This window comes from Pseudonaja textilis, chromosome 2, assembly GCF_049901715.1.
Source record: "Pseudonaja textilis isolate UNSWEBS1 chromosome 2, rPseTex1.2, whole genome shotgun sequence".
Taxonomy (NCBI): domain Eukaryota; kingdom Metazoa; phylum Chordata; class Lepidosauria; order Squamata; family Elapidae; genus Pseudonaja; species Pseudonaja textilis.
In genome coordinates, this window is record NC_141991.1 from 194,361,109 (window position 1) to 194,379,833 (window position 18,725).

The following is an 18,725-nucleotide window of genomic DNA, read 5'->3' on the forward strand; positions in this document are numbered from 1 at the left end:
GCTAGCTAAACGCATTCTGCGTGTACTCTGCATGCATGGTAAGGCAGCTATGTGTAATGTGTATGTGCACAGTGCATATATATTACCAAGTGGAAGCCTTACGTTAGCGTTAGCCTAGTCTCTAAACCATATTTTACCCCGAACAAGTGAACAACTCTACATCTACGGAAGATGGCAGCGACGGGAAAATGGAAAGGGAAATATGACAGTGGTAGAAAATATAATAAATCGTGAGAACAAAAGTTCTTGTGGCTCACAAAATCTAGCGATGGAAGTGAACACGGATTGTGCAAGCTTTGCAAGACACAAATCGCACCAAAGCTTTCTCACCTTTTGGACCACCAAAAAATGAAGGGGCATACAGAAAGAGTAAGTGCTAGTTCTCATTGTGTAGCATTACCCTTTTTTCAGAAACCGAAAACAGACAAGGATATTGAGATAATCAAACGCATAGATATTAAGCTCGCTGTGACTATAGCGTGTCACTGCGCAACGTCCACTGTTGATCACCTGGCAGAATTTATGAAGAAGAATGGGAAAGGTAGCAAACTCGCAAACCTTCAAGTTCATCGCACTAAGTGCAGTAAACTTATCTCTAAAGTAATTTCCCCTGCTTTGAAGGAGACTCAACAGCATGATGTCGAGAACAAAAAATTTGCAATCCTCATCGACTAATCAATGGACATCGCTATTGACAAGCATCTGTGTATTGTCATCAGGTATTTCAACCAGTCAAAGTTACATATTGTGACTGAATTTGTTGCTCTAAAGCCCGTTGTTTGGGCTACAGGTAGAGAACTCTTTGAAATACTCAGGAACACACTAGATGAACTCTGTCTGAAGCTGGTTGACTGCATCGGGTTCGGCAGCGATGGTGCATCTGCAATGATTGGGGAGCACAACTCCATGTGGTCTCAAATTTGTGAGCAATCGCCTCATTGTCAGCTGAACCGATTCATATGTCATTCGCTTGCATTTTGTATCGAGAAGGCGTTTGATAAGCTTCCATCAAACTTGGGGTATCTCCTAGCAGAAATTCCCAAGTGGTTCAGCAAGAGTATCCTCCGGAGAGAAGCATTCTCAGATCTGTTCAAAGTGATGGATGCTACAGATGAGTGAAAGGGAACACCTCTTCCTTTCCAGAAGCTGTCTGCAACACGATGGTTGGTGAGGGGCGAAGTCATCTACAACATTCTTATCAACTGAGAAGAGCTGAAGGCTTACTTTTTAGCAGTCGTCCCCACTGCCGATGCCTCCTGCCGGTACAAGGCCAGGGAGATCCTGGGGATGTTGTCAGATCCCCTGAACGCCTTGTACTTTCACTTTGTGTCCCCCATCATCGCCGAATTTGAGCAGGTCAACTCTTTTTTTCAAGCAACTGATGCTGACCCAGAGGAGATGGTGCAAGAATTGCTCGTGCACTATAAAAGTTTGAAAGGTCATAACATCGACAGCGAAGGAAAACCACTTGACCTGGACAGAGTTGATTATGGGGCCAAATTTACGAGTGAGCTTCGTTCCTTCATGAATAGCCAAAATCGTTCCCCTGACGCACTCAACAAGGCAACGGAGATGAAGACACGCTGTGCAAGCCTCCCGAGTGAAGCCCTCAGTCAGCTCGAGAAGCGCCTTCTGGCATCGATGGAAGTCTTCAAAGGTCTAAGAAGTTTGTCGCCGAGTAAAGTGTTGAGCCAGACCGCCAGGGTTCCATTTCAAGATCTGCCAATGCCTAATCTCCGAAGTGCAAATGAAGCTGTGACTGAGGAGCAGTATCGGAGAATTCTGCATGTGCATTGGGCAGAGGCATCAGTGTTTGATGGAAGAATTCCAAGTTACACAGCATCCTTCTGGGCAGGGGTGTTGCAGTACAAGTCCAAAGTGGGTGAGCAGCCATTTGAACAGTTGGCAATGTATGTGCTGTCCTGCCTTGCAACACCAATGAGTAACGCCGTTGTAGAACACATTTTCTCTGCAGTAACACATGTGAAGACGAAGGCTAGAAATCGCTTACAGACGGAAATGTTGGACGCCATCATCAGAATTCGTACACATCTACAATTTCAGGGGAAGTGCTGTACGGATTTCAGCGCAACAGAACGCATGCTTCAGTTGTTCACATCAGAGAACATATACGGAAACCAAGCCAGTCAACCAGATCATCCTGAGGATATTGACGAGGATATCATGAACATTCTATATTAGAGCACTTCATTCATGACTTTGCTCCTATTTCAATCATACTTGACAGACTTGATCTTCTGGCTTGCTTGTTTGTTGTTTTACCTTTTTCTTTCTTCACATTGCTACATTAGAAGTACTCTTTGTTTTCATGTAATTATTGGGATAATTCCTCTCTTTTTGAAAAGATGGTTATTGAGCATTCAGTTTTCATAAGGATTCTATATACAATTGCTATTTTTGTGTCATTTTATTTGTTTAGTGACTATATTTTTTCAATGGGGGGGGGAAATCCTCCTAAAAACCCTCATGCCCTAGCTCCCCCCTCCTCAGGATGGCTGCATTTGGCCCTGAGCTTTTCAAATGGTAGTAGCGGTTATTTGAAGTGAGCTGCCTAGCCTGGATGTGAGTAAAGAAACGCAGGAATTCCCATGATGTCACGTTGTCGAATAAAGACTATTTTTTATGGTTTGATTATTTAAAAACAGTTAAAAAAACAAAAAACAATATATCCTCATGTTATATTGCATAAAAAAATTTGGCCATGAGAGAAAATAATTTGGCCGTATTTTGACTTGAGTTTGGCCGCAGAGCCAAGCTGCGATCTGGCAACCCTGGAAAGGGGTGAGGTCAATAGTCTAAGGTTAAAGTTTTTGGGGTTTGGGGAAGAACCCGATTAAAAGACAAACCGATCAAGCAGGCAATCAGATCAGAGAGAGGCCGTGGGGTCGATTCATGGGAAGGAAAACCGACAGATTGGGGTCCCACGCTTTTATCGTGGCTTGTTTAACCGCGACTGATTGAACGGCTGGCAGACGGCACCAAGCGACCTGTTTTGCTCCCTTCACGCGCTCCTGTAAAATGTAAGCCTTCATTCTCCATAAATCCCGAATAGATAAGGCGAGACGACTCAGAGGAGCTGGGTGGCGTGGGGTGGAGAAGTGGCTGGCAGTTTAAAAAGAAGCGGAGCAACGCCCTACCTCTTTCAGCTGACCCCTACCCCAATAAAAGAAAACCCGCGACAGAGCAGGAAACTCCCGACTCCTACATGAACGCACTACGCCGACCATCCCGGCCGGGAGAGGAAGAGAAGCGGGCGCCGGGGAGGAGCTAGGAGGGAAGGGGCCGCACAATGGGCGGGAAAGCGACCAGGTCTCCGCCTCTCTTCGCGTTTTCCTCCCGTCCAGCTCGACGGCCGGCGCTTCTTTGCGACCGATCCCCTGGCAGGGAGGGCGTGCGCTTGCTTTCTCCTCTTCTCAAGTGGCTACGACTCGGTTTTTCCCTCGTTCCCTCCCAGGGTTTTTTTTCCTGGGCCAGGCTTGGCTTTGTAAGAAGCGCACTCCCGCTCCCCAGCCGCGCTTTTAGGGTAGGTTGCGATCCTGAAGGATCCTGAAGGTGCGCCGAGGGAGCCGATCCCAACGGAACATAGAGGACACTTTGCCCGGGACCAAGTGCAACGAGTGACTTCGAGGAGGAAAAAGAAATCCTGGAGACTTGCGGTGTGTTGTTTTTTTTCCTCCTTCCGATATTGAAAAGTAGCTTGCATGCTTGTTTTCCCTATTTAGGAAAATCCCTTAACTCAGAGGAAATCCCACCCCCACCCCCCAAAAAATTACCTTCTGTTTATGTCTAGGATCTACAATCGGTTTACTTCTAGGGCTGGGGAATACTACGAACCGACGGGAGGTATTAATGTTCGCTTTTGTAAACGTTTTATTAGCAAGAGGAATAAAACTGTATAGCGAGTATGTTTTACGCCTGCTTAATACAAGCCTCCCTCGAAGTCTCTTTTTCTGCCCGAATTTTCCTCGAAAGGAAAAAAAAGAAAAGAAAAATTGGCGGCGCCCAGAACTCCGAAGTGGCTGGGAAGTTGTTTCCATCTCGCTTTCTTTTCCCCACTCCGCCCTTGGGCTGGAGGATGGGCGGGGGGAGGAGGAGCGCTATTTATCACCATTGGGACAGGCGGCTCTTTCGAAAGAGCGGACGAGGCCTTGGCCTGGAAAGTGGTGGTGGCTGGGCGTTTATCCACCTCGCATGTGAAGAAAATACAAGTCGGATGGAAAACCACAGTCTTACTAACCTTCGGCAGAATGGTGCGAAAGGGACGCAGAACGGAGTTTTTACAACTGGGAGGAAGCAAGGTTTCAGCCCACTCGGTTGTAGTGGGTAGCTGCTCTCTTTCCTGTTTAAATAAAAAAGAAGTTCCCCGGCACTCTTTGAGAGGCTGACAAATGCAATCCAGGGACCAAAGTGAACTTTCTCAGATGCACAAAAGGGCGCTTTGCATTATCTAGGGTAATTGTGAAGGAGCCAATTGCACAAGGGCAGAAGCAAAATACAAACTCTGTAGTTGTGGGATGCTCATCTGGAGTTTCAGTAGATGGGGGAGCAAGTTCATAAAGCAGTGGTGCAAACTTCCTGTTGTTGGTAATCTGACTATCATCTCTGGCAGGTTTCAGAGCTTCATTTTTAGACCACTACATCCTTTGTAAGCCAGTGGCTGCAGCCACACACTTAAGGAGCTCAGTTTTTTTTCCCCCCCTGATGACTGTAACACTGATACATGACGGGCCTCCTGGCTTAAAGTGAGAAGTTCAACCTTGAAACTTGTCAAAGTTGGTATCCAGATGATCAACAATAAGAACAGTGAAAGTGTTGATCTGGTATGTTGGTGCTTACTAGACCTGGCATACTTGGCTCCAGTTAATTATAGGGAAGAGGCTAGCTAGGGCAACCCTCTTAGGGTCAAGACTGTAGTAGGAGAGGTACAGTTAATGGAATGGCAGTAGGCATGTATATGTGGGCACACTCACATCTGACTGGCAAAGCCCTGGTGCTGAGAACACCAGCAGAGAGAAAAAAGTTGCAATGCTGGGTGCCGGGCTTGAGCCAGCAGCATGGATCCAGCTGTGGCCTCAGTGACTCTGAGTCTTCCTGCCTTTAGTGGAAAAGAATGCTGGTGTTGAGTAATCCTTTCAGCCATTGTCTATCCACTGCAGGATGAAGACCTTGTCCGCAGGCTTCCAACCAATACAGTTCTGAGATTTCTTTTTGCCTGTTTGGCCCGCAATATCTACTGATGTAATCAATCCATCTTGTTTTAGGTCTATGGACTCTTTTTATCAAGTGGAATCTATTCTAGGACTGCCTTGGTCCACCTGCCATCAGTTCTTCCTGCTATGTGACCAGCCCACTTCCATTTCAGTTGATATCCTATATTTTCATTTGTTCTCTAATCCATGTGCAGGTCTTTCTATCTTGTCTTGTAATGCTGACCATGTATCTTTCCATGGCTTTTTGTGCCATCCGTAGCTTTTATATCGATTGTGAGGTTAGTGTGCAGGGTTTACCGACAATTGCTAGAGCAGGTACCAGTGATCGAAAACTCTTCATGTTTTTATTTGGTAGCAAAGTATTATAAAATACATAAAGTACTTTATAACCAAATAAAAACATATTAAAAAATCCTTTTCTCTTCATGCATAGGGGGAGGTTCTTGAAAATTATGCTTAGCTTGCCAAATGCTGGCCAACCACAATTAATCCAACATTCAATTTCCCTTATTGTATCATCGTCATTGAGATCAATTGGCCAAGGAATGAATGAATGAATGAAAATAAATATGTGTGTGTGTGTGTGTGTATGTGTATGTATGTATGTATGTATGTATGTATGTATGTATATAGTGGTTTATAAACTACATTTACCCTGTTTCTCCAACAATACGGCCTCCCCCAATAGGAAGTCCCAGCATGTTTTATAGGCATGAAATGAAATTAAGCCCCTCACCCCAAATTAAGGCCTATATTAAAACATGCAAAATGGGGGGAATGGTGTGGGGGGGCTCGCCGTTAGGAAGTACTTTTGTTGCACACCCAGATATGGTGCTGCCTTCGTTGACCCCGATACGAAGTGCACCAACGCCAAGGTCAACATACAAGCCGTTGCCGCCCGCCCAAAGATGTGGAGGGGGCGATTAAGTCACCCCCGAAAAGATGGCCTAGCGATTTTTTCTGGGCTCAAAAAAAAAATAAGACCCGGCCTTATTGTATGAGAAACACGGTAGTTCTTCTCCAGATATAAAAATATTCAGTGAATTTATTAAACATGACCTGAATAATGGTATAAACATGAAGAGGTATGGAAACAAAGTGGGGATATTCTGAAATGTTTAAAGATGGAATGTGGGGAGAGAGGGACATTCGATTAATAGGAGTAATAGCTCCAGGAAAAGCCTTTTTTCTGGATCTGCCTCTAGAGAAGCAGTGCTGCATTTCAAGGAGAGAGGCATAAAACTGAAATGGAAGGAGGCTGCTGAACCATCAAGACAATGAGCCAAAAAAAGCTTTATAGATTTGACATGTGCTGTAGCATACAGAAGTATAAAATTCAAGTCCGAATCTTTAGGAAGGGATTATTATGGCGACTTTTTTATTCCCACTCGTTTGAGAACAGCAACATCAAAATGTCTCCTTAAATTAAATTCTTCCGACGGAGGGGGACCCCAGAGTTATCTCCTCCTGTGGAAGGACTGTGAGTTCCATGCAGTTTTATTTCCCCAAGCAGAATCCCTGCTGTTATGTCACTTCACACTTGTGTTCCATCACTGGCACTTTGTGCTGTGTATTTGGCAGGCAGGACAATGTTGAAGGACTTCTACATATCTACAGCATATCTCTTGGTATGCCCTTTAAAAGCTTGCTTAATGTAATTTAATGTAATTTTAGGATTAAAATTTGGGCGTGAAAAATCAAATTATGTCTTTAGTTTCCATTTGTGTTCTTTTATTAGCTTCTAATCCTTTCTATATGTGCTTATTGTGAGATGGCTGTTATTGGTTTGACACTCAGAATTGCCTCGAACTGCCAGATAGGTGACACATAATTCTGATTATAATAGAATGTTATGGGGATATGCTCAGAATGCAACTGAGGTCCATGATCACTTAATAGTGAGATGGCTGGCATGCAAATTTAATAACTAAATCTGTCAACTGACTATACCTAATATTGTTTGCTTTTAAAATCTAGTGGGTACTCCTAGCTTAAGGCAACTTTATTCTGTTGCAAGAATATTTAAATTAAAGCAGCTACTGAATAGAAGGAGTAGATGATTCAGGAATCGCCTGAAGTCTCCTTCTAAAATTATGTCTGCAAATACTAGGTTGGTTGATGATAATCACAAGTGCTACATTTTGTCCAAAATCTAACTTGTCCAATAAATAACAGCAAAGATCTATAGCAGAGTAATAACTGGTTGAATTTATACTAAAATAGTTTTCCAAGTTCAGCAGTCAAGAAATGTTCTAAACTAACATGTTCTGTTTCTATTAGTCCTTAATGAGTCCAAGCTCCTATTTGTTTACCAAAATAAAGCAAAATGGTCAGCAGTCCTTCTTTTGACCCAACTCTATATATAAAAAGGAAGGTTTTACACCTGGTTAAACAGCCTATCATCTTCCATGTTCAAACACTAACAAAATATGTTGCAGCTGTATACCATATCTTTTTTTGAAGCTCTTCTGTTCAAATGGATCCTTTTTAAAATTTGTAATAGAAGATTACAGGTGGCTGAAGTATTAAGAGTTTCTTTTGTTAACAAATAATTGGTTTTCTCAATTTGGGTTTCTTTTCTGACAAGAGATTGGCCAATTTTACACTTGATTTCTGCAAGATTTGTGTTATGATCAATGCCATCTTTTAAAAGTTTTTTCCTTTACCCTAGCTTTCTTTAAGATAATCCCAGATGGAACTTGAAACCATTATCACATCTAGTAGCTCATTTAAATGGCTCCATCCATATTCAGCCTGAAAACTGATTAAACACAGACGCTACAGCTTGAAAATCAGCTACTCTTAATTTGGAATTTCCCCCCATCTTGCTGGTTGAACAGCTTTAAAGAAGCCTGCAGTTTGTACGTTTTTCATGGCTTTTGGATAAGCCTAATTTATTATGTTGTTGATTTGTTAAGTTTATTTCCCATTATCTCTCTATTTCCATTCTTAAAACAACAGTGCTGCGAGTTAAGCCGAGTGGAAAGAGAACAACTGGCCCAAAGGTGGATTTGTGTGGCTAAGGATACACTTAGTTTGGTCTTCCTGATCCTAGACCAACTACCTGGTATATCACTCTGGCTAGTTGTCTTTCTTCTCTATTCGTATTATTTTTCTATTTTTTCCTCTGATGTTCCTATCGGTATTTATGATTTCTTCTCTAGAACTAATCATATACCTACCAATTTATATATATACATATACATACACATACATACCCACCCACCCCCCACCCCCACATATATATATGTATGTTAAGTTTTCGTGGGTATCTATATGTATGGTATTCAGCTTTGTTTGGGTATTTTCCCACGTCATTATAGTTGTGCTTTTAAAGTTGTAGCGACGTTTTGGCAGAATTTCATCTGCCATCATCAGGCTTCTGTATTGTGTTCGTCTGTGAGTCAGACTTACACAGCCGTTTCTAAACACACTCACAGACGAACACCATACAGAAGCCTGATGATGGCAGATGAGATTCTGCCGAAACGTTGCTACAACTTTAAAAGCACAACTATAATGATGTGGGAAAATACCCGAACAAAGCTCCTTTCCAACTCTGTCACTCTATGTTCTATAATGCAAATGAGATGTTATTTTGGGTAAGAAGAGATACCCAGGACTTTCTTCTGTCTTCCATATATACAGGCTGACAACATAGAAGTTAGCAGGGGAGATTAAGGAAGGAGTTTCAGCAAAGTTCAGAGGCCTGCTTTTTGAATGAATCTTACTATGTTTGTTTTCTATACATCATATAACAGCTTTTCTTCAGCTACTAACTGTAATGGTGTTACCAGAAGTGGCTAAACATAATTGTTTTTGAGGTTAATGTTTTGCCAGTTAAGGGGTGGGTTTTTTTTTGAGAGGACAAGCAATTTTTGTGCCCAAGTGGTTAATGTTTTACCAGTTAATTTTTTTTTCAGAGGTCAAGCAATTTCATACAGATTCCTCCCCAATATCTTTTATCTGAAATATGTATAGATAGCTTTTTGAAGTCATTCATATAGAAATACATACATACACACACATAGGATTTCACAGCAGCTACCTTAGGGATTTGCAGATGTTTTGTCACCACCTTTGAAAATCCCATTGCTGACTCCTAAGGCACAAACAAATTATTCATATTAACTGGTACTTGCACGTAAGATCAATGAATGTTCAGTGCAAAGCAGAATGGGCAGAAGAATTATTACTACTCTCAGCGAGGCCTAAGTCCTTATAAGTCAGGTTAGTTACTAAATTTTGGCATCAATAAGTGATCAAAGTGTTTAACTCCATCTGGTACATCATATTTCTCAATGAATTTGCACCAAAGAAACATACAATTTCTTTTTTAAGTTGTTGAGTTGCTTCTGCTCAGTCATTCTATTTGGGTTATAATAGAACAGCTTTGGCTTTTAACAGATGCTTTATCTATGAAACAGGTACAGAACTGTATACATGTACTAAGTCTCACTACAAGTAGCTACTACACAGGTTGCAGTTCTGTATCTAGTTATTTGTGCTCAAATGCTATTATACTGATTAAATCAGGGTGTGTGTGTATACATATACACACATACTTACACACACACACACACACAAATTGAGTTTCTCAAGAATAGTGAGTAAGCTCTCCAGGTTTCCTCTGTAACTTATTCAAAAATAGATGCTTCTCTAGATTTTTCTCTGTTACGAGAATATGTAACATGAAAACTTGAGCATATTTTTCTGACATTGTTAATATAATTTAATAGACTTTGTTTTTGAGGCTAATTTCTCATCACTGACCATGTTACTCAAGGGTATGTTACATGTAGACATAGACTTCAAAGTTAACAGATAAGTGCATTTACTTATCACTTTATAAAAAGTAAATTAACCCCCTCCCCATAAAAATTACAGCCTTTTCAGATTTGGTTGAAATAATTTGCTGTATTGAGACACCATTATGATACTAGTCAACTTTCAAATTTTGAAGGAAGGTTCCTCCTCCCCCCCCCCACCCCAACTTAACCTGTCAAGGATACTCTGAGTATTAACACTGAGAAAAAGTATAGGATGGCAGGGCCTGGTGCTGAGGTTCATGGGTTTACAAGGAGTCGGACATAGTGAATGAACAAAAAGTCAAGGATGTTATACAATGTCATTCATTTTCTAAACCAAGTTAATTGTTGCATCTCTGCTAAAAGTTGCTTGCAATATTGTCTCTTTATTATTCACTTATTTTTATTAATTTGATTCGTGAGGAAGGTATGTGTGTCAAAAGTATAAATCCTTTTGCATTAAGAAGGGTCACTAGTGTTGAGAGTTGCACTAGGGAGATTAGATGCTGACTATTGGGGGGGGGGTGTCCTTGATAAACCTGTGAATTCTAGGAAGGTAATGCCTGTTACTATCGTTGCACAATTACTTTGCCTCCCATAGAGGATGCGCTCTTGAAAGGAACAGTGTGCCTGGATCTTGACATCCATTCAGAAAAAATAGTTTTAGAATTCTCAGAAGGATCCATTTTTCGCTGAATCTCTTCCAGATATCGGAAACCTGGCACATCTCCACGTTCCTAGACTCTAAACCATGATTGTCTGAACGCTTGCCTGTGAAGATGTAGCTGCAAGTAAACAGTTTGTTTTCCTGGCACTGTGCCTCTTTTTCTAAGTTGTGAAAAAGAATGGTTGTGTAAGGTGGGGGTGGGGTAGGGAGGTTTTTTTTTTAAAGAAGGTGTATGAGTTACTCATTTGGACTCTGTGCTGTTCCAAACAGGTTTCCTAAATAAGGCTGCAGGTACCAGGTTTCAAGCTTTCTGTGAACAAAAGATACTGTTGTGATGTAGCACAATTGCCTTCTCTGTTTTTTGTTTTGGTGTTCTATCTTTCCTGTGGTTTTTGGCAGACTTGTTTTCTGCTAAATTTCTCTTCTCTTTTTTCAGCTTATAAGAAGTAATTATCCTGCCATTGCAGGATGGTCAAAGTGAGCTAAGTTTCCTTAATAAGGTGGTGTCAGTGGAAGCGTTGATTGTTCCAGCTGAGCATCTGGCACGTGCTTCAGTAGGATTTTTGGTGAGGGTGTCAGATAAACTCCACAGGTGAGAATGGAGAACAGAATCTGGATTGCTACCAGAGGGAAGAGAGCTTTGAAAGCTGCCAACATGGAAAGTCTCAAAGGGAGGATCTGTGACTTGGGTGCATAATTTATGACTCTGGTCCCCTACCCCAAGCCTTTTAGGACGAACAAGCATGCCTTTGAAACGCTACCTTTTGAAGAAGCTCCCTGTATTGTTTTCCATTTTTTATGAGAGATCTATCCTCCAGATTGCCCCTGGAATGAATGCATAGCAATGTTCACAAAGCCATCCAATCTGTGCAGTGTCTTGTCTCATGTACATGCGGGAATTCTCTAGAGCACTTTTCCCAGGATCAGCTCTTTGTCTGACATGCGGGTGTATTTTGGGGGCACCATGATAGTGGTGATAGCTTGCAGAGAACAAGGAATGTACTACCTAACAAAATTACCTATTTTCAAAGTCAAAGGATCCCCCGCTCCTAATAAATTGGTTTATGTACAGGGGAACTCCATCTTTCCTTGCTATTACAAATTCAGGGTAAATTCTAAGTGGAAAATAAAAAAAGGAAGAAAAACTTTTAATAGATGATAGTTGTAGTTTTTCTTCCTATGGCAGCAGCTCTTTTTTCTTCAGCCATTGTTGGAGGAAAAAAGAATCAGAAAAGTATTATCACGAACATTAGTGCTCAAAAGCTGGCTCTTCTTTTTTACAGGACAGGGTATAGAACTTTTCTTTTTAAATTTATCAAGAGACATGTTGTAAGGAATAATCTGTTGATAGACCTCGGTCTATACAGTTGGAAGGAGTAAACTAAGAAAGATCAGCAAAATGAGACAAGACGTGTGCCACAAGTCTGCAATTGATGGCTTGAAATGTAGGTATGTTTCAAGCTTAGGGAGATTTATTCCAAACACTGGAGAACAGAAAAATCATAGAAAGTAAGAAAATCATGTTGCGATGAATATTTATGGGACTTTTCCCAAGTTCCACACATTTATTGAGCTATGAAGGGCTTCCATTTGCATGGATTTAATGACATGGGGAATATCTTTGGATCTTGTGAACAATGATTATTTAAGCCCTATAAATTCATAGTCCTGTGAAAGTAGAGGTAGTTGTCGACTTACCAACAGTTCATTTAGTGAACTGAATTATGAGTTTTTCACACTTATGACTGTTGCAGCATCCCATGGTCACATGATCAAAATTCAGACACTTGGCAACTGGCTCATATTTATGACGGTTGTAGTGTCATACCATAGAAATTTTGGACTCAATTGTGATCATTAGTTGAAGATTACCCGTATAATGTCCAAGAGGTTTTTTTTAACATGAACTAATTATTCACTGGATTAAAGACATGATGTTACTTGCATTTTATGAACAAGTTGCTTAAAGAAATAAATTATTTATGGATAATGATAATATATGATGATTTTTATTGAAATTGGGGTAAAGTTAAATTCATATATGCATAAATGAAAGTGTCTGACTCTCATACATTTATGGATGTATGAATGTATGTATACACACACACACACACACACACACACACACACACGATCTGTTTAGACCATATGTCTTGGAAGGGACAGAATTACGAATGGAATCAACAATAGCTCTATCATTCTTCTGGGCTATTTGTTATTTACTGAATTTCCAGATGGTATTGCTCTAGTTTGTCACAGGTGCTAGGAAAGTTCATTAAACATTTCATGCAAGTATTATTAATTTGAATAATGCTTACCACCCTCCAAAGTGGCTTGAACAATGTAGTTTCCTTGCTGAGGTGTCATATCCCCATGAACATTTTAAGGAGGAAAGCTATATTAGCTTCTATATGAGACACAAAAAAAGCTGATACTTTCAGCACTGTATACAAGTAGTTCTTGACTTACAACCATAACTGAGGCCATAATTTCTCTTGTTCAGCAAGACAGTTAATAGGTTTTGCCCCTTTTTATGTCTTTTCTTGCCACAGATGTGAAGTTAATTACTACAGTTAAATTAGTAACATGGTTGATAAGTGATTTTGGCTTCCCCCATTATCTTTGCTTGTTAGAAGGTTGCAAAAGGTGATTACATGATCCAGGACACTGCAACTGCCATAAATATGAGTCGGGCCAAGAGTCCAAATTTTGATTATGTGACCACGATCTATTTGTATGTGTAGACTTTTTTCCTCGAGTCAGTGCTGTGGAGAGATTGCTGCCATTTGAGAGATTATCTGAAGAGTGGAACTTCATCACTGAGCACTCTGGTTTTAATAGTTCTTAACCAGGGTTATGGTAATGAGGCATTATAGAAGAGAACTATTATGTAAGGAATCACTACTGGTTTATAATAGGGGGAAGATGCTACTTACATAGATTAGGGATTATTTATACATAAGGGATGTTTTGAGCACTATCCTGTTTAAAACCGTCTTCCGAGAGAGAGCACTCTGTGTTTTTCTTTCCCGAATTTTGTTTGATATCTTCAAGTTCAGTATAGGATATTCCTGTGATTATGATTAATTGGGGCATTAATATTTCTGCTTTATATAACTGGATGTTGTCAGTCTATTGTCCTTGCTAAGTAATTCATTAAAAACAGTATCTGAGGAATGCTGTTCTTGTATTTCATATCTCTTTTTTTCATGAGACATAGCAGTTAAGCTAGCTCCTTAGTCATCTGCAGTTTTTCTTAACCTGGTGCTCATCCAGTAGTGATATGATCCCCAGAATTTATGGGCAACAACTTATCCAAGTTAGGGGAAAATGCTGTAATGTTTTTAACTAATCTGCTTTTGTCCAACTCTTTTATTAGAATAGTGCTGTGGGACATCATTAAAAATGCAAGTAGATATTGTTGGGACCAATTGTTTATCGAAGAATTTCCTCTGCATTTTGCATAAATATATTCAATAAAGCTGATTGGTAATAACAGCTTCCTAAAACTTTCTACCGTAGTATTCTACTGTAATATTTAAAGGCATGAAACTGAGTGCTTCACTTTATTTCATATATATTTTTCATACCTTTCTGTCAATGCTGCAGGAATTTTCGAAGAGGGCTGCTGCCATTTTTAAGATCTACTGGGTTTGTTCTCTTTCCTCTTCCCTTAGTTTTTTCATCAGTACTGGGAGATGAATTGTTCATTATTTTCATTCAAAAGGGTAGGTTTTACAAATACCTTTCTCCTCAGTCTTGATATTTCCATCTTTATATCCTTGTACATGATTAATAGTGTTAGAAAAGCTGGTTTGGGTTGCTTGTGACTTCGCCATTATGTGTGAACGAAGCTACTGTGGTTTACACACTGTAAGCTTTTTACTGTGACATGTAAAAATATAGTCTGCAAACCTTGTGTAAAAGGGGGCCTTTATGAAAGTCTGCATTCTGGGGGAAAAAAATCTCCTGCCTTAAGAATCCAACTTATAGTAGAAAAAAGTGCTCTGTTTGAATGAGTTAAAAGCCGAATGTGTTAAAATGTAGTTTCACAATTGCACAGTCACAGAATCTCCTATTCCCACAAAACCTTATATAAATGATTCCAGGCAGGAATTGCTACTTCTATTTAGCAATATCTTTATTATAATTATAATACAGGGAGGGGAAAAAGAATCCCTATTCTCAACACGTTGCCTTTCCGATCCTATCTATTACTCCCCAATGGCTGTTCCATTTAAATAGCATACCAACTAAGCACATACATTATGTTTTTTTCAGAACTTTAAAGTAATATGGGGCCAACTTGTAACTTTATAATGTTTGGATGGGAACAGATCTGAGACTATTGCAAGCTAATTCTGCTGACTGCCAGCAGTTCGATTCTCATGGCTCAAGGTTGACTCAGCCTTCCATCCTTCTGAGATTGGAAGCTGACTCTGTAAACTGCTTAGAGTGTGCTGTAAAACACTATGAAGTGGTATATAAGTCTTATTGCTATTTTATATATTATTTTTGCACTATCATTATCACATTAGGCTTTCTGCTCGGGGTGGGTCTTTTTCTCGCTGTAAAAAACTGATAGACAATTTTTATCTTAAAATATTTATATTTTAGAATAAAAACATAATTAAGTAAAAGTTTTCACATACCTCCAGATTTCTTGCATAAAATGTTAGTCATGCTGTTAGCCATAAAATGTTGAGTACCAAATACTCAACACTGAATACTGGTTAAATCTAAAAAAACTTTTTAAGACAAGTTAGATGCAATAAATTGACACAGGCATCCTCATTTGGTGCCCCTCGGGTATGCAGAAATGTAAAGCAAAGTTTTGAATGTATGTGTGTCTGTCAGTGTACATCCATAACTATATGGTTAAATGTTAATGAACAAGCATCAGTCTGTCTAATGTGTGTTATGAAAGATATTTAAAAGAGCCCTGGTAACCCTGGTTAGAATGCAGTATTGCAGGCTAACTCTGCCCACAGCCTGGAGCTCAATCCTGATGGGCTTGTAGTTGACCCAGCCTTCCGAGGTTGTAAAACTCCAGGACCCAGATTGTTGAGGACAATATGATGACATTGTAAACAGCTTAGAGAGTGCGGTAAAACTTTATAGAACAGTATATAAGTGCAGTTGCTATTTCTATGTCCTCATTCAACTAAATGACAAGATAAATTTACAGCAGATGATAAACAAAAGAGCTGGTTCTCCCTGACTTTATCTTCCTTTTCATTTATAGGAAGCTATCAAAGAAAAATGCCAACAAAACCACACACGGCTGGAACGTAATCATGTGTACAGAGAAAGTCCCTTGAATTGTCTGAAAGGTTCCAAATGTTGTCTGAAATGCTAAGGAGGAAACTTCGTCACTGTGGTATCCTACGGTTTAAGCCTCTTTGGGTGTTAGTTTGTACAGTTGGAATCTGGTCTTATATTATAGTTCACCAGAAACCAACCTACCAAGATTATGAGCATTTGAAACTGACTGGTGAACATCCTAATACAGTAAACTGTTCCAAGGTATTAAAGGGTGACACAGAGGAAATTCAAAAAGTAAAGCTTGAGTTGTTAACAGTCTCCTTTAGGAAAACCCCCAAAATGACTTCAAATGACTATATCAACATGACAGTTAATTGTGCCTCCTTTATTAAGAGGCGGAAATATATTATGGAACCTCTTAGCCAAGAAGAAGCAGAATTTCCCATTGCATATTCAATAGTGGCTTATCATAAAATTAATATGCTTGAGAGACTTCTGAGAACCATCTATGCTCCTCAAAACTATTACTGCATTCATGTTGACAAAAAGTCCCCAGAGTCTTTCTTGGCAGCTGTAAAAGGGATTGCATCATGTTTTCACAATGTCTTCATTGCCAGCCAATTGGAAAATGTAGTGTATGCATCATGGAGCCGGGTACAAGCTGACCTCAACTGCATGAAGGATCTCTACAGGAGGAATGTTAGCTGGAAGTACTTGATCAATCTCTGTGGCCTGGATTTCCCAATCAAGACAAATCAAGAAATTGTGGAGAAGTTGAAAGCCCTCAACGGTGAAAATAGTTTAGAAACGGAAAAAATGCCTTCAAACAAAGAGGTGAGGTGGAAGAAACATCATGAGGTAGTTGATGACAAGGTAAAAAATATGGGGATAGACAAACAGCCTCCACCTCTCAACACACCCATTTTCTCTGGAAGTGCCTATTTCGTTGTTACTAGGGAATTTGTGGAATATGTATTAGAGAACAGCAAAATTCTTGCTTTTATAGAATGGGCTAAAGACACGTACAGTCCTGATGAATACTTATGGGCTACAATTCAGCGAATCCCTGACGTTCCAGGTGCAGTGCCCGCCAGTGACAAATACGATGTTTCTGATATGAATGCCGTTGCCCGGTTTGTGAAGTGGCATTACTTTGAGGGGGATGTATCCAAGGGTGCTCCTTACCCACCTTGCAGTGGAGTTCACATCCGTTCTGTATGTGTCTTTGGAGTGGGAGACTTGAGTTGGATGTTACGGAAACGTCATCTTTTTGCCAACAAGTTTGATACTGACATCGATCCTTTTGCAATCCAGTGTCTGGAAGAGCATTTACGAGACAAAGTGCTACAACAACGTAGACACTGACATGCAGTGTTTTTTTTATGGTACACGTCTTTCTCATTTGATTAAATTGGCAGAAAAGAGATGGAAAATCCAATACCGCCTTTTTGTTTTTAAACAAAGCTTGTAGGGTGATTAGCTGATTGTGTCCCCTGAGCTTTCTTAATTCTATTTTTTTTTCTAAAATAGTTCTATTACAAAAATTCTCTTGCAAGAGGCCCCACAGGATTTTAGGCATGAAACAAGATTCTCCAGCTTACAACTGAAAGACACTCTGTTCACCTCTCCTCCGTATCTTTTAAAGAATTCTATTAGAAATCAAATAATCTCAATCCTTAGTTTGTGTAGCCACTAAGACTACTTTCCTTAGTGGAAAATGGATAATTTTGAGGACAGTAAGGAGACAGAACTAAGTAGTCACGGTGGAAAAGATAATAAGATTAAGAGAAATTTATGAGATTATGAAACAGGAATTTGAAGTATATTTATATCTCTTATAGTCAAATTACTGAATTCTGCCTCCCCCCCACCTTTCAAATTGTACCAGCAATATTTACATATACACAGCAATATTTATATATACACAAAACACATGGAAGTTGTTTTTTTCTAAGCTTAATTTTTTGGATAGAGACTATTCTTCAGTTTTGTATAGAAATTTTGTCTACAGAAATGTAGCAGAAGCCTCCCAGTTAAAATATTCTCAGGGAAATAAAATGTATGCCTGTTTGTGTTCATTTTAATATAACTTGATAGCATTTATGTTTGCTGCTTGCCAGATCATTTGTCACTTTTCCATAAAGGGAGAACAAAACAAATAATAGAATTACTGATTCATGATACGTAGTTCCTACCATTAGTTTTGCTACTAGAAATTTTTGAATCTTCCAAATTGGAAAAAATGTGTCCTGTTTAAGTCTTCTTTTTATGCTAACTGCAATAAACTCTTCTAAAGGGAAGGAGTTAACATATTTCAGTTTTTAATAAATCTAAGCGGCAGAACAAACAAGATCTAGAACAGGCATAATAAATGCTTCTTTTTACAGCTAGAATTCTGTTTCTTTTCCTGGTGTCTTTCCCGATGCTGACTTGGAAACAATTTTTGGAGATGGCATGAGGTATAAAATAGGACTTCAGTTTTCTGCTGAACATCCAAGTGTTCCAAAATAGCCCATAATTAAAACTGCATTGGATAGAATTGTATCTACCTGGTGCAATATATTATGTCAAATTATATTTCTATACTACTGGGTTTTTACATGTTTTATTTCTTTAAAAAAGGAGACAAAGTCTCCCTCAAGTTGAGTTGGGTTCTTGTTGACATCAAGGTGAAAGCCCATCAGGTTTTCTTGGCCAGCATTGGTGACCAGTGCTGAGGAATTTATTTATTTATTAGTCATCCTCATGTAGCCT

General features: G+C 39.6%; 1 protein-coding gene and 1 long non-coding RNA gene across 3 annotated transcripts; one reads left to right on the forward strand and one right to left on the reverse strand.

The window, feature by feature from the left end:
• Positions 1-219: 219 nt before the first annotated feature.
• Positions 220-3,243, reverse strand: LOC148127299 (uncharacterized). The gene is made up of 2 exons (XR_015742191.1): positions 3,159-3,243; positions 220-2,161 (listed from the first exon to the last, which is right to left on the reverse strand). It is a non-coding gene; the product is annotated as an uncharacterized LOC148127299 (long non-coding RNA).
• GCNT1 (glucosaminyl (N-acetyl) transferase 1) lies at positions 3,182-18,268 on the forward strand. 2 transcript variants are annotated; one of them, XM_087926740.1, is made up of 3 exons: positions 3,355-3,677; positions 14,316-14,434; positions 15,952-18,268. In XM_087926740.1, the coding sequence occupies exon 3, from the start codon at positions 16,047-16,049 to the stop codon at positions 17,334-17,336; it is 1,290 nt and encodes a 429-aa protein (XP_087782866.1). In that variant the 5' UTR covers positions 3,355-3,677; positions 14,316-14,434; positions 15,952-16,046; the 3' UTR covers positions 17,337-18,268. The 2 variants fall into 2 exon arrangements, with proteins under 2 accessions (XP_026559609.1, XP_087782866.1); XM_026703824.2 differs by lacking the exon at positions 14,316-14,434 and having other exon boundaries at positions 3,182-3,677.
• The last annotated feature ends 457 nt before the right edge of the window (positions 18,269-18,725 follow it).

Coding starts and splice junctions, on each gene's coding strand:
- GCNT1 (XM_026703824.2), top strand. CDS start 16,047: ATGTTGTCTGAAATGCTAAGGAGGAAACTTCGTCACTGTGGTATCCTA.